The sequence below is a fragment of the Scyliorhinus canicula genome, chromosome 21, assembly GCF_902713615.1.
Source record: "Scyliorhinus canicula chromosome 21, sScyCan1.1, whole genome shotgun sequence".
NCBI classification, from domain to species: Eukaryota; Metazoa; Chordata; class Chondrichthyes; order Carcharhiniformes; family Scyliorhinidae; genus Scyliorhinus; species Scyliorhinus canicula.
The window spans coordinates 6,850,236-6,863,022 of NC_052166.1; the positions used below are offsets into that span (position 1 = coordinate 6,850,236).

The window sequence follows — 12,787 nt, forward strand, 5'->3', positions numbered from 1 at the left end:
AAGTAGACCGTTTTGGATACTTGTGGGGGGGGGGGGGGGGGGGGGGGGGGGGGGGACGACGACTTACCAGGGGTAAGCCATAGGGTACGGACCTCTGGCACGGAGTCTGTCCCTGTTGCTCAGAAGGGAAGGGGGGAAAGGAGTAGAACATTAGTAATTGGGGACTCAATAGTCAGGGGCACAGATAGGAGATTTTGTGGGAGCGAGAGAGACTCACGTTTGGTATGTTGCCTCCCAGGTGCAAGGGTACGTGATGTCTCGGATCATGTTTTCCGGGTCCTTAAGGGGGAGCAGCCCCAAGTCGTAGTCCACATTGGCACTAACGACATAGGTAGGAAAGGGGACAAGGATGTCAGGCAGGCCTTTAGGGAGCTAGGATGGAAGCTCAGAGCGAGAACAAACAGAGTTGTTATCTCTGGGTTGTTGCCCGTGCCACGTGATAGTGAGATGAGGAATAGGGAGAGAGAGCAATTAAACACGTGGCTACAGGGATGGTGCAGGTGGGAGGGATTCAGATTTCTGGATAACTGAGGCTCTTTCTGGGGAAGGTGGGCCTCTGTAGACAGGATGGTCTACATCTGAACCTGAGGGGCACCAATATCCTGGGGGGGAGATTTGTTAGTGCTCTTTTGGGGGGTTTAAACTAATTCAGCAGGGGCATGGGAACCTGGATTATAGTTTTGGGGTACGGGGGATTGAGAGTATAGAGGTCAGGAGCACAGATTTGACTTCGCAGGAGGGTGCCAGTGTTCAGGTAGGTGTTTTGAAGTGTGTCTACTTCAATGCCAGGAGTATACGAAATAAGGTAGGGGAACTGGCAGCATGGGTTGGTACCTGGGACTTCGATGTTGTGGCCATTTCAGAGACATGGATCGAGCAGGGATAGGAGTGGTTGTTGCAGGTTCCGGGGTTTAGGTGTTTTAGTAAGCTCAGAGAAGGGGGCAAAAGAGGGGGAGGTGTGGCGCTGCTAGTCAAGGACAGTATTACGGTGGCGGAAAGGATGCTAGATGGGGACTCTTCTTCCGAGGTAGTATGGGCTGAGGTTAGAAACAGGAAAGGAGGTCACCCTGTTGGGAGTTTTCTATAGGCCACCTAATAGTTCTAGGGATGTCGAGGAAAGGATGGCGAAGATGATTCTGGAAAAGAGCGAAAGTAACAGGGTAGTTGTTATGGGAGACTTTAACTTTCCAAATATTGACTGGAAAAGATATAGTTCGAGTACATTAGATGGGTCGTTCTTTGTACAATGTGTGCAGGAGGGTTTCCTGACACAATATGTTGACAGGCCAACAAGAGGCGAGGCCATATTGGATTTGGTTTTGGGTAATGAACCAGGCCAGGTGTTAGATCTGGAGGTAGGTGAGCACTTTGGAAACAGTGACCACAATTCGGTGACCTTTACGTTAGTGATGGAAAGGGATAAGTATACCCCGCAGGGCAAGAGTTATAGCTGGGGGAAGGGCAATTATGATGCCATTAGACATGACTTAGGATGTGTAGGTTGGAGAAGTAGGCTGCAAGGGTTGGGCACACTGGATATGTGGAGCTTGTTCAAGGAACAGCTATTGCATGTTCTTGATATGTATGTACCAGTCAGGCAGGGAGGAAGGGGTCGAGCGAGGGAACCGTGGTTTACCAAAGAAGTGGAATCTCTTGTTAAGAGGAAGAAGGAGGCCTATGCGAAGATGGCGTGAAGTTTCAGTTGGGGCGCTTGATAGTTACAAGGAAGCGAGGAAGGATCTAAAGAGAGAGCTAAGACGAGCAAGGAGGGGACATGAGAAGTCTTTGGCAGGTAGGATCAAGGAAAACCCAAAAGCTTTCTATAGGTATGTCAGGAATAAAAGAATGACTAGGGTAAGAGTAGGGCCAGTCAAGGACAGTGGTGGGAAGTTGTGTGTGGAGGCTGAGGAGATAAGCGAGATACTAAATGAATATTTTTCGTCAGTATTCACTCAGGAAAAAGATAATGTTGTGGAGGAGAATGCTGAGACCCAGGCTATTAGAATAGATGGCATTGAGGTGCATAGGGAAGAAGTGTTGGCAATTCTGGACAAGGCGAAAATAGATAAGTCCCCGGGGCCTGATGGGATTTATCCTAGGATTCTCTGGGAAGCCAGGGAAGAGATTGCTGAGCCTTTGGCTTTGATTTTTATGTCATCATTGGCTACAGGAATAGTGCCAGAGGACTGGAGGATAGCAAATGTGGTCCCTTTGTTCAAGAAGGGGAGTAGAGATAACCCCGGTGACTATAGGCCGGTGAGCCTCACGTCTGTTGTGGGTAAAGTCTTGGAGAGGATTATAAGAGATACGATTTATAATCATCTAGATAGGAATAATATGATTTGGGATAGTCAGCATGGTTGTGTGAAGGGTAGGTCATGCCTCACAAACCTTATCGAGTTCTTTGAGAAGGTGACTGAACAGGTAGACGAGGGTAGAGCAGTTGATGTGGTGTCTATGGATTTCAGTAAAGCGTTTGATAAGGTTCCCCACGGTCGTCTATTGCAGAAAATACGGAGGCTGGGGATTGAGGGTGATTTAGAGATGTGGATCAGAAATTGGCTAGTTGAAAGAAGACAGAGGGTGGTGGTTGATGGCAAATGTTCAGAATGGAGTTCAGTTACGAGTGGCGTACCACAAGGATCTGTTCTGGGGCCGTTGCTGTTTGTCATTTTTATAAATGACCTAGAGGAGGGCACAGAAGGTTGGGTGAGTAAATTTGCAGACGACACTAAATTCGGTCGAGTTGTACACAGTGTGGAAGGATGTTGCAGGTTACAGAGGGACATAGATATGCTGCAGAGCTGGGCTGAGAGGTGGCAAATGGAGTTTAATGTAGAGAAGTGTGAGGTGATTCACTTTGGAAAGAATAACAGGAATGCGGAATATTTGGCTAATGGTAAAATTCTTAGCAGTGTGGATGAGCAGAGGGATCTCGGTGTCCATGTACATAGATCCCTGAAAGTTGCCACCCAGGTTGAAAGGGTTGTGAAGAAGGCCCATGGTGTGTTGGCCTTTATTGGTAGAGGGATTGAGTTCCAGAGCCATGAGGTCATGTTGCAGCTGTACAAAACTCTGGTCCAGCCGCATTTGGAGTATTGCGTACAGTTCTGGTCGCCTCAGTATAGGAAGGACGTGGAAGCTTTGGAACGGGTGCAGAGGAGATTTACCAGGATGTTGCCTGGTATGGAGGGAAAATCTTATGAGGAAAGGCTGATGGACTTGAGGTTGTTTTCGTTAGAGAGAAGAAGGTTAAGAGGTGACTTAATAGAGGCATACAAAATGATCAGAGGGTTAGATAGGGTGGACAGTGAGAGCCTTCTCCCGCGGATGGAGGTGGCTAGCACGAGGGGACATAGCCTTAAATTGAGGGGTAATAGATATAGGACAAACGTCAGAGGTAGGTTTTTTACGCAAAGAGTGGTGAGGCCGTGGAATGCCCTACCTGCAACAGTAGTGAACTCGCCAACATTGAGGGCATTTAAAAGTTTATTCAGGGCAGCACGGTAGCATGGTGGTTTGCATAAATGCTTCACAGCTCCAGGGTCCCAGGTTCGATTCCCGGCAGGGTCACTGTCTGTGCAGAGTCTGCACGTCCTCCCCGTGTGTACGTGGGTTTCCTCCGGGTGCTCCGGTTTCCTCCCACAGTTCAAAGATGTGCGGGTTAGGTGGATTCGCCATGCTAAATTGCCCGGAGTGTCCTAAAAAGTAAGGTTGGGGGGGGGGGGGGTTACGGGTATGGGGTGCATACGTGGGTTTGAGTAGGGTGATCACTGCTCAGCACAACATCGAGGGCCGAAGGGCCTGTTCTGTGCTGTACTGTTCTATGTTCTAAGCATATGGATCATAATGGCATAGTGTAGGTTAGATGGCCTTTAGTTTTTGACTTCCCATGGTGCAACATCGTGGGCCGAAGGGCCTGTACTGCGCTGTATCGTTCTATGTTCTAAAGCTTCCTCTACACTGTCCCCATCAAACACTCCCAGGACAGGTACAGCACGGGGGTAGATACAGAGTAAAGCTCCCTCTACACTGTCCCCATCAAACACTCCCAGGACAGGTACAGCACGGGTTTAGATACAGAGTAAAGCTCCCTCTACACTGTCCCCATCAAACACTCCCAGGACAGGTACAGCACGGGGTTAGATACAGAGTAAAGCTCCCTCTACACTGTCCCCATCAAACACTCCCAGGACAGGTACAGCACGGGGTTAGATACAGAGTAAAGCTCCCTCTACACTGTCCCCATCAAACACTCCCAGGACAGGTACAGCACGGGGTTAGATACAGAGTAAAGCTCCCTCTACACTGTCCCCATCAAACACTCCCAGAACAGTACAGCGCGGGGTTAGATACAGAGTAAAGCTCCCTCTACACTGTCCCCATCAAACACTCCCAGAACAGGTACAGCGCGGGGTTAGATACAGAGTAAAGCTCCCTCTACACTGTCCCCATCAAACACTCCCAGGACAGGTACAGCACGGGGTTAGATACAGAGTGAGGCTCGCTCTTTAAGATACTCACATACTGATTATCTTCAATTTCCTGAAGAGCTTTGATCTCCCGCAGTGCCTGGTTCGGAATGCCATCCTCCAGCTTCCGCAGAGCCACTTTCTTCAGGGCGACAGTCTCACCTGTCTGAGGAACAAAATGAAGAAACTGAGCAGAATGCTGAGGACCTGTGACATATCTCTACTCGCCCACAAGGTTGCAGATATTGTTCAGTGAATGCTGTGGGTCGAATCCCCACTCCTGAACATTAAGCAGGAGATCAGAGGGTCAGTGCTGAGGGGGCGTCACACTGTCCGAGGGTCAGTGCTGAGGGAGCGCCGCACTGTCGGAGGGTCAGTGCTGATGGAGCACCGCACTGTCGGAGGGTCAGCGCTGAGGGAGCACCGCACTGTCGGAGGGCCAGTGCTGAGGGAGCGCCGCACTGTCGGAGGGTCAGTACTGAGGGAGCATCGCACTGTCGGAGGGTCAGTGCTGAGGGAGCGCCGCACTGTCGGAGGGTCAGTGCTGAGGGAGCGCCGCACTGTCGGAGGGTCAGTGCTGAGGGAGCGCCGCACTGTCGGAGGGTCAGTGCTGATGGAGCGCCGCCCTGTCGGAGGGTCAGTGCTGAGGGAGCGGCGCACTGTCGGAGGGTCAGTGCTGAGGGAGCGCCGCACTGTCGGAAGGTCAGTGCTGAGGGAGCGCCGCACAGTCGGAGGGTCAGTGCTGAGGGAGCGCCGCACTGTCGGATGGTCAGTGCTGAGGGAGCGTTGAACTGTCGGAGGGTCAGTGCTGAGGGAGCGGTGCACTGTCGGAGGGTGAGTGCTGATGGAGCGTCGCATTGTCGGAGGGTCAGTGCTGAGGGAGCACTACACTGTCGGAGGGTCAGTGCTGAGGGAGCGCCGCACTGTCGGAGGGTCAGTGCTGAGGGAGCACCGCACTGTCGGAGGGTCAGTGCTGAGGGAGCGCCGCACTGTCGGAGGGTCAATGCTGAGGGAGCACCACACTGTCGGAGGGTCAGTGCTGATGGAGCGCCAGTGCTGATGGAGCGCCGCACTGTCGGAGGGTCAGTGCTGAGGGAGCACCGCACTGTTGGAGGGTCAGTGCTGAGGGAGCACCGCACTTTCGGAGGGTCAGTACTGAGGGAGCGCCGCACTGTCGGAGGGTCAATGCTGAGGGAGCGCCGCACTGTCGGAGGGTGAGTGCTGATGGAGCGCCAGTGCTGATGGAGCGCCGCACTGTCGGAGGGTCAGTGCTGAGAGAGCCCCGCACTGTCGGAGGGTCAGTGCTGAGGGAGCACCGCACTGTCGGAGGGTCAGTGCTGATGGAGCGCCGCACTGTCGGAGGGTCAGTGCTGAGGGAGCGCCGCACTGTCGGAGGGTCAGTGCTGAGGGAGCGGCGCACTGTCGGAGGGTCAGTGCTGAGGGAGCGCCGCACTGTCGGAGGGTCAGTGCTGAGGGAGCGCCGCACTGTCCAAGGGTCAGTGCTGAGGGAGCGCCGCACTGTCCAAGGGTCAGTGCTGAGGGAGCGCCGCACTGTCGGAGGGTCAGTGCTGAGGGAGCGTCGCATTGTCGGAGGGTCAGTGCTGAGGGAGCACCGCACTGTTGGAGGGTCAGTGCTGAGGGAGCACCGCATTGTCGGAGGGTCAGTGCTGAGGGAGCGCCGCATTGTCGGAGGGTCCGTGCCGAGGGAGCGCCGCACTGTCCGAGTGTCAGTGCTGAGGGAGCGCCGCACTGTGGGAGGGTCAGTGCTGAGGGAGCACCGCACTGTCGATGGGTCAGTACTAAAGGGTACGGAGTTTTTTTTCGGTGGTTTGCGGGTATCTGGGGGGGTTTGAAGTATTTGGGGGGGATTTGGGGTTTTCCCAGGTACATGCTGGTATTGAGTGGGGGTTTGAGGGGATTCAGTCGATATCCTGGGAGGTATATGGGCAGGTTGGAGTCTTGATGGCATCCAGGGGAGAGTGTAACGGAGTTGAAGTATGGATGAAATGCTCTGGAGTATCCTCGGTAAGGGGGGTGGGGGGTAGCGCTTTGACTGGGGGATGGGTTCTGGGAGTTTGATGGGGTTCTGGGGGTTGGATGGGGTTCTGGAGGTTTGATAGGGTTCTGGGGGTTGGATGGGGTTCTGGAGGTTTGATAGGGTTCTGGGGGTGGGTTTTAGGGGTTTGATGGGGTTCTAGGGGTGGGTTTTGGAGGTTTGATGGGGTTCTGGGGGGTGGGTTTTGGGGGTTTGATGGGGTTCTGGGGGGTGGGTTTTGGGGGTTTGATGGGGTTCTGGGGGGTGGGTTTTGGAGGTTTGATGGGGTTCTGGGGGGTGGGTTTTAGGGGTTTGATGGGGTTCTGAGGGATGGGTTTTGGAGGTTTGATGGGGTTCTCCGGGGTGGGTTTTGGAGGTTTGATGGGGTTCTGGGGGGTGGGTTTTGGAGGTTTGATGGGTTCTGGGGGGTGGGTTTTGGGGGTTTGATGGGGTTCTGAGGGGTGGGTTTTGGGGGTTTGGTGGGGTTCTGGGGGTGGGTTTTGGGGGTTTGATGGGGCTCTGGGGGGTGGGTTTTGGGGGTTTGATAGGGTTCTGGGGGGTGGGTTTTGGGGGTTTGATGGGGTTCTGGGGGTGGGTTTTGGGGGTTTGGTGGGGTTCTGGGGGTGGGTTTTGGGGGTTTGATGGGGCTCTGGGGGGTGGGTTTTGGGGGTTTGATGGGGCTCTGGGTGATGGGTTTTGGGGGTTTGATGGGGCTCTGGGGGGTGGGTTTTGGGGGTTTGATGGGGTTCTGGGTGATGGGTTTTAGGGGTTTGATGGGGTTTTAGGGGTTTAATGGGTTCTGGGGGGTGGGTTTTGGGGTTTGATGGGGTTCTGGGGGGTGGGTTTTAGGGGTTTGATGGGTTCTGGGGGGTGGGTTTTAGGGGTTTGATGGGGTTTAAGGGTTTGATGGGGTTCTGGGGGGTGGGTTTTAGGGGTTTAATGGAGTTCTGGGGGTGGGTTCTGGGTTCTTGGGGTTTGATGGGGTTCTGGGGGATGGGTTCTGGAGGTTTGATGGGGTTCTGGGGGGTGGGTTTTTGAGGTTTGATGGGGTTCTGGGGGGTGGGTTTTGGGGGTTTGATGGGTTCTGGGAGTTTGATGGGGTTCTGGGTTTTGGGGGTTTGATGGGGCTCTGGGGGGTGGGTTTTGGGGGTTTGATGGGGTTCTGGGGGCTCTGCAGAAAGGGGTTGGGGGCGCGAGGGGAGGCGGGGCGCGAGGGGAGGCGGGGCGCGAGGGGAGGCGGGGCGCGAGGGGAGGCGGGGCGCGAGGGGAGGCGGGGCGCGAGGGGAGGCGGGGTGTTAGGAGCCTTTCTGGGCGATACGTTTTGGGTGTGGCCCAGGGGTTTGGAGGCTTTACGGAGGTTTGGGGTGGTGTTAAGGGGGTTGGGGTTGGAGGGGCCAAGGGGGTTGGGGGGCCAAGGGGGTTGGGGGGCCAAGGGGGTTGGGGGGCCAAGGGGGTTGGGGAGGCCAAGGGGGTTGGGGGGGGGCTAAGGGGGCTAAGGGGGTTGGGGGGGCTAAGGGGGTTGGGGGGGCTAAGGGGGTTGGGGGGGCTAAGGGGGCTGGGGGGGCTAAGGGGGCTGGGGGGGCTAAGGGGGTTGGGGGGGCTAAGAGGGTTGGGGGGGCTAAGGGGGTTGGGGGGGCTAAGGGGGTTGGGGGGGCTAAGGGGGTTGGGGGGGGTTGGTGGGGTTGGGGGGGGTTGGGGGTGTTGAGGGGGTGGGGGGGTTGAGGGGGGATTGGGGGAGTTGAGGGGGGGATTGGGGGAGTTGAGGGGGGATTGGGGGAGTTGAGGGGGGATTGGGGGAGTTGAGGGGGGATTGGGGGAGTTGAGGGAGGATTGGGGGAGTTGAGGGGGGATTGGGGGAGTTGAGGGGGGATTGGGGGAGTTGAGGGGGGATTGGGGGAGTTGAGGGGGTATTGGGGGAGTTGAGGGGGGTTTGGGGGAGTTGAGGGGGGTTTGGGGAGTTGAGGGGGGATTGGGGGAGTTGAGGGGGTTGGGGGAGTTGAGGGGGTTGGGGGAGTTGAGGGGGTTGGGGGAGTTGAGGGGGTTGGGGGAGTTGGGGGAGTTGAGGGGGTTGGGGGAGTTGAGGGGGGTTGGGGGAGTTGAGGGGGGATTGGGGGAGTTGAGGGGGTTGGGGGAGTTGAGGGGGTTGGGGGAGTTGAGGGGGTTGGGGGAGTTGAGGGGGTTGGGGGATTGAGGGGGTTGGGGGTGGGGTGAGGGGCTTTTGGGGGGGGGGGGCGTTGAGGGTCGGTTACTGGAGTTGACGCCAGGCTCCGCCGCTTCACCTCAATGTGTTTGGCCTTGAAGACGATGCCATGAGCTCCCTCGCCGACCCGGCCCAGGATGTTGTATTGCTCCATCACCAGGAGGCCTGTGGCCTGCGAGCTGGGCCGCGGGTCACCATGACGACCAGAGCCTGGGACGGGGCGGGGCGGGGCCTGGGCTGGTCTGAGAATGACGTCACCTCGCTCCTCTGTCACCTGTGACGTCAGTGAGTCCGCGCTGCTGAAAACATCATCGTTTTGAAACTGCACGCTCCTGCGTGACGTAACCGCGTCTTCGCTCCGGGCTACGTCACCTCTTTTCCAGGACTGATGACATCACGACGCATGCTCAGCATCAGCCACTTCCAGAACGCCCCGCCCCCAGTCCTATTTTTTTCGCCCTTAAAGGGACACACACACCCCCCACCCCAGGGATCAAACTCATCACTGAATTCATCACCACCACTGGGGTTCAAGTGGATGCGATAAGGGCGCAGTCAGCTTGGTTACAATGGCCTCTATGGCTCAGCATAACACCAACAGCCTGGGTTCGATTCGCGATCTGGGCTGAGGGAGATGCTCCCCTCCCCCAGAGTGGGAGGCCACGGGCAAACCACCAATACCAAAGAAAAGAATTGAAAAATGAAATGAAAACCGCTTATTGTCGGAATTAGGCTTCAATGAAGTTACTGTGAAAAGCCCCTAGTCGCCACATTCCGGCACCTGTTCGGGGAGGCTGGTACAGGAATCGAACCGTGCTGCTGGCCTGCCTTCATATGTTTTCAAAGCCAGCGATTTAGCCCAGTGTGCTAACAGCCCCATATCGCCCCAAGACCGGCTCGGGGTGAAGAGTCAGCCGACAACAAGCATAGGAGCTGGCATCCGGGGGCAGCACGGTTCCACAGTGGTCAGCACTGCTGCCTCATAGAACATACAGTGCAGAAGGAGGCCAGTCGGCCCATCATAGCACTAGGGACCCGGGTTCGATTCCACCTTAGGGGCTGTCTGTGTGGAGTCTGCACGTTCTCTCCCATCCCCCCCCCCCTTCCAGATTTTTACAAATTCATTTACGGGATGTGGCCGTCGCTGGTTCGTCCGGCATAGTGGACAGCACGAGTGGACAGCACTGTAGCGTCACAGCGCCAGGGTCCCAGGTTCAATTCCCGGCTTGGGTCACTGTCTGTGTGGAGTCTGCACGTTCTCCCCGTGTGTGCGTGGGTTTCCTTCGGGTGCTCCGGTTCCCTCCCACAGTCCGAAGGTGTGCAGGTTAGGTGGATTGGCCAATGATAAATTGCCCGTAGTGTCCAAAAAGGTTAGGAGGGGTTATTGGGTTACGGGGATAGGGTGGAAGTGGGGGATTAAGTGGGTCGGTGCAGACTCGATGAGCCAAATGGCCTCCTTCTGTACTGTATGTTCCATGTTCTATTTATTGTCCATCCCTAGTAGCCCTTCAGAAAGTGGTGGTGGGTTGCCTTCTCGAACCACTGAAGTACAACTACTAAGGAGGGTGTTCCAGGATTTTAACTCAGCAACAGTTAACGAGCAGCCAAAATATTCCCAAGTCAGGATGGTGAGTGACTTGGAGGGAAACCAGGTGGTAATCGATGCTCTTGTTTCTTCCCACAGTCTGGCATGTTAGGTGGCCATGATTAATGCACAGGGTTAAGGGGATAGGTCGGGGTGGGCGAGTGAGTGCACCTGGGTAGGGTGTTATTTCAGAGGGTCGGTGCAAACTCAATGGGCCAAATAACCTCACTCTGCACTGTAGGGATCCGAGGGATGTCACCAGGACCACAGGACATGTGACATAGCATGACATAGAACATTTACAAAAAACAACTCACATTCTTTAACCTGCGAGAAACATTCGCTCCCCCAACCCCCGTCCCCGCATGGCACCTGGCGGGGTGAGGGGGGTTATTGAACCCCCCGTCAGGCAGTTGACGGCACAGCTCCCAATGGCAGAGCGATGGGAATGGGTGCTGAAGAGGCCTGAATTGGAGGAGCGCAAAGATCTCAGAGGGTTGTAGGAAATTATAAAGATAGGGGAAGAGGATGTAGAGATAGGGAGAGTTGTAGGGGCCGGAGGAGGTTCCAGAGATTGGGAGGGTTGTAGGGAGTGGCAGAGGTTACAGAGATAGGGAGAGTTGTTGGGGCGGAGGAGGTTACAGAGATAGGGACGGCTGTAGGGGCTGGAGGAGGTTACAGATATAGGGAGGGTTGTAGGGGGTGGAGGAGGTTACAGACAGGGAGGGTTGTAGGGGTTGGAGGAGGTTACAGAGATAGGGAGGTTTGTACGGTCTGGAGGAGGTTACAGATATAGGGAGGGTTGTAGGGGCTGGAGGAGGTTACAGACAGGGAGGGTTGTAGGGGTTGGAGGAGGTTACAAAGATAGGGAGGGTTGTAGGGTCTGGAGGAGGTTACAGAGATAGGGAGGGTTATAGGGGTTGATGGAGGTTACAGAGATAGGGAAGGTTGTAGGAGCTGGAGGAGGTTACGGAGATAGAGAGGGTTGTAGAGGCTGGAGGAGGTTATAGAGATTTGGGGGGGTTGGAGGGGCTGGAGGAGGTTACAGAGATAGGGAGAGTTGGAGGGGCTGGAGGAGGTTACAGAGAAAGGGTGGGTTGTAGGGGCCGGAGGAGGTTACAGAGATAGGGAGGGTTGTAGGGGCTGGAGGTGGTTACAGAGATAGGGAGGGTTGTGGAGGCTGGAGGTGGATGCGGAGATTGGGAGGGTTGTGGAGGCTGGAGGTGGTTGGGGAGATAGGGAGGGTTCTGGATGCTGGAGGAGGTGACAGAGATAGGGAGGGTTGTGGAGGCTGGAGGTGGTTGCGGAGATAGGGAGGGTTGTGCAGGCTGGAGTAGGTTGGGGAGATAGGGAGGGCTGTGGAGGCTGGAGGTGGTTGGGGAGATAGGGAGGGTTGTGGAGGCTGGAGGTGGTTGGGGAGATAGGGAGGGTTGTGGAGGCTGGAGGTGGCTGGGGAGATAGGGAGGGTTGTGGAGGCTGGAGGAGGTTGGGGAGATAGGGAGGACTGTGTAGGCTGGAGGTGGTTGGGGAGATAGGGAGGGTTGTGGAGGCTGGAGGTGGTTGCGGATATAGGGAGGGTTGTGGAGGTTGGAGGTGGTTGCAGAGATAGGGAGGGTTGTGGAGGCTGGAGGTGGTTGGGGAGATAGGGAGGGTTGTGGAGGTTGGAGGTGGTTGGGGAGATAGGGAGGGTTGTGGAGGCTGGAGGTGGTTGGGGAGATAGGGAGGGTTGTGGAGGCTGGAGGGGGTTGGGGAGATAGGGTGGGTTGTGGAGGCTGGAGGTGGTTGGGGAGATAGGGAGGGTTGTGGAGGTTGGAGGTGGTTGGGGAGATAGGGAGGGTTGTGGAGGCTGGAGGAGGTTGGGGAGATTGGGAGGGTTGTGGAGGCTGGAGGTGGTTGGGGAGATAGGGAGGGTTGTGGAGGTTGGGGAGATAGGGAGGGTTGTGGAGGCTGGAGGTGGTTGGGGAGATAGGGAGGGTTGTGGAGGTTGGGGAGATAGGGAGGGTTGTGGAGGCTGGAGGTGGTTGGGGAGATAGGGAGGGTTGTGGAGGCTGGAGGTGGTTGGGGAGATAGGGAGGGTTGTGGAGGCTGGAGGTGGTTGGGGAGATAGGGAGGGTTGTGGAGGCTGGAGGTGGCTGGGGAGATAGGGAGGGTTGTGGAGGCTGGAGGTGGCTGGGGAGATAGGGATGGTTGTGGAGGCTGGAGGTGGCTGGGGAGATAGGGAGGGTTGTGGAGGCTGGAGGTGGTTGGGGAGATAGGGAGGGTTGTGGAGGCTGGAGGTGGTTGCGGATATAGGGAGGGTTGGGGAGATAGGGAGGGTTGTGGAGGCTGGAGGAGGTTGGGGAGATAGGGAGGGTTGTGGAGGCTGGAGGTGGCTGGGGAGATAGGGAGGGTTGTGGAGGCTGGAGGTGGTTGGGGAGATAGGGAGGGTTGTGGAGGCTGGAGGTGGTTGGGGAGATAGGGAGGGTTGTGGAGGTTGGAGGTGGTTGGGGAGATAG

At 56.2% G+C, this 12,787-nt stretch overlaps 1 protein-coding gene across 1 annotated transcript in view; it reads right to left on the reverse strand.

Annotated features, from left to right (window-relative positions):
- The window catches only part of cdk20 (cyclin-dependent kinase 20), a 28,410-nt gene extending 19,389 nt beyond the window's left edge, over nucleotides 1-9,021 (reverse strand). Inside the window, exons 1-2 of the mRNA XM_038781945.1 lie at nucleotides 8,787-9,021; nucleotides 4,525-4,638 (exon numbers count right to left, since the gene is read on the reverse strand). Coding sequence (XP_038637873.1) covers nucleotides 4,525-4,638; nucleotides 8,787-8,861 — 189 coding nt within the window. The 5' untranslated portion in view covers nucleotides 8,862-9,021. The remainder of the gene's footprint in view (nucleotides 1-4,524; nucleotides 4,639-8,786) is intronic.
- Between the last annotated feature and the right edge of the window lie 3,766 nt (nucleotides 9,022-12,787).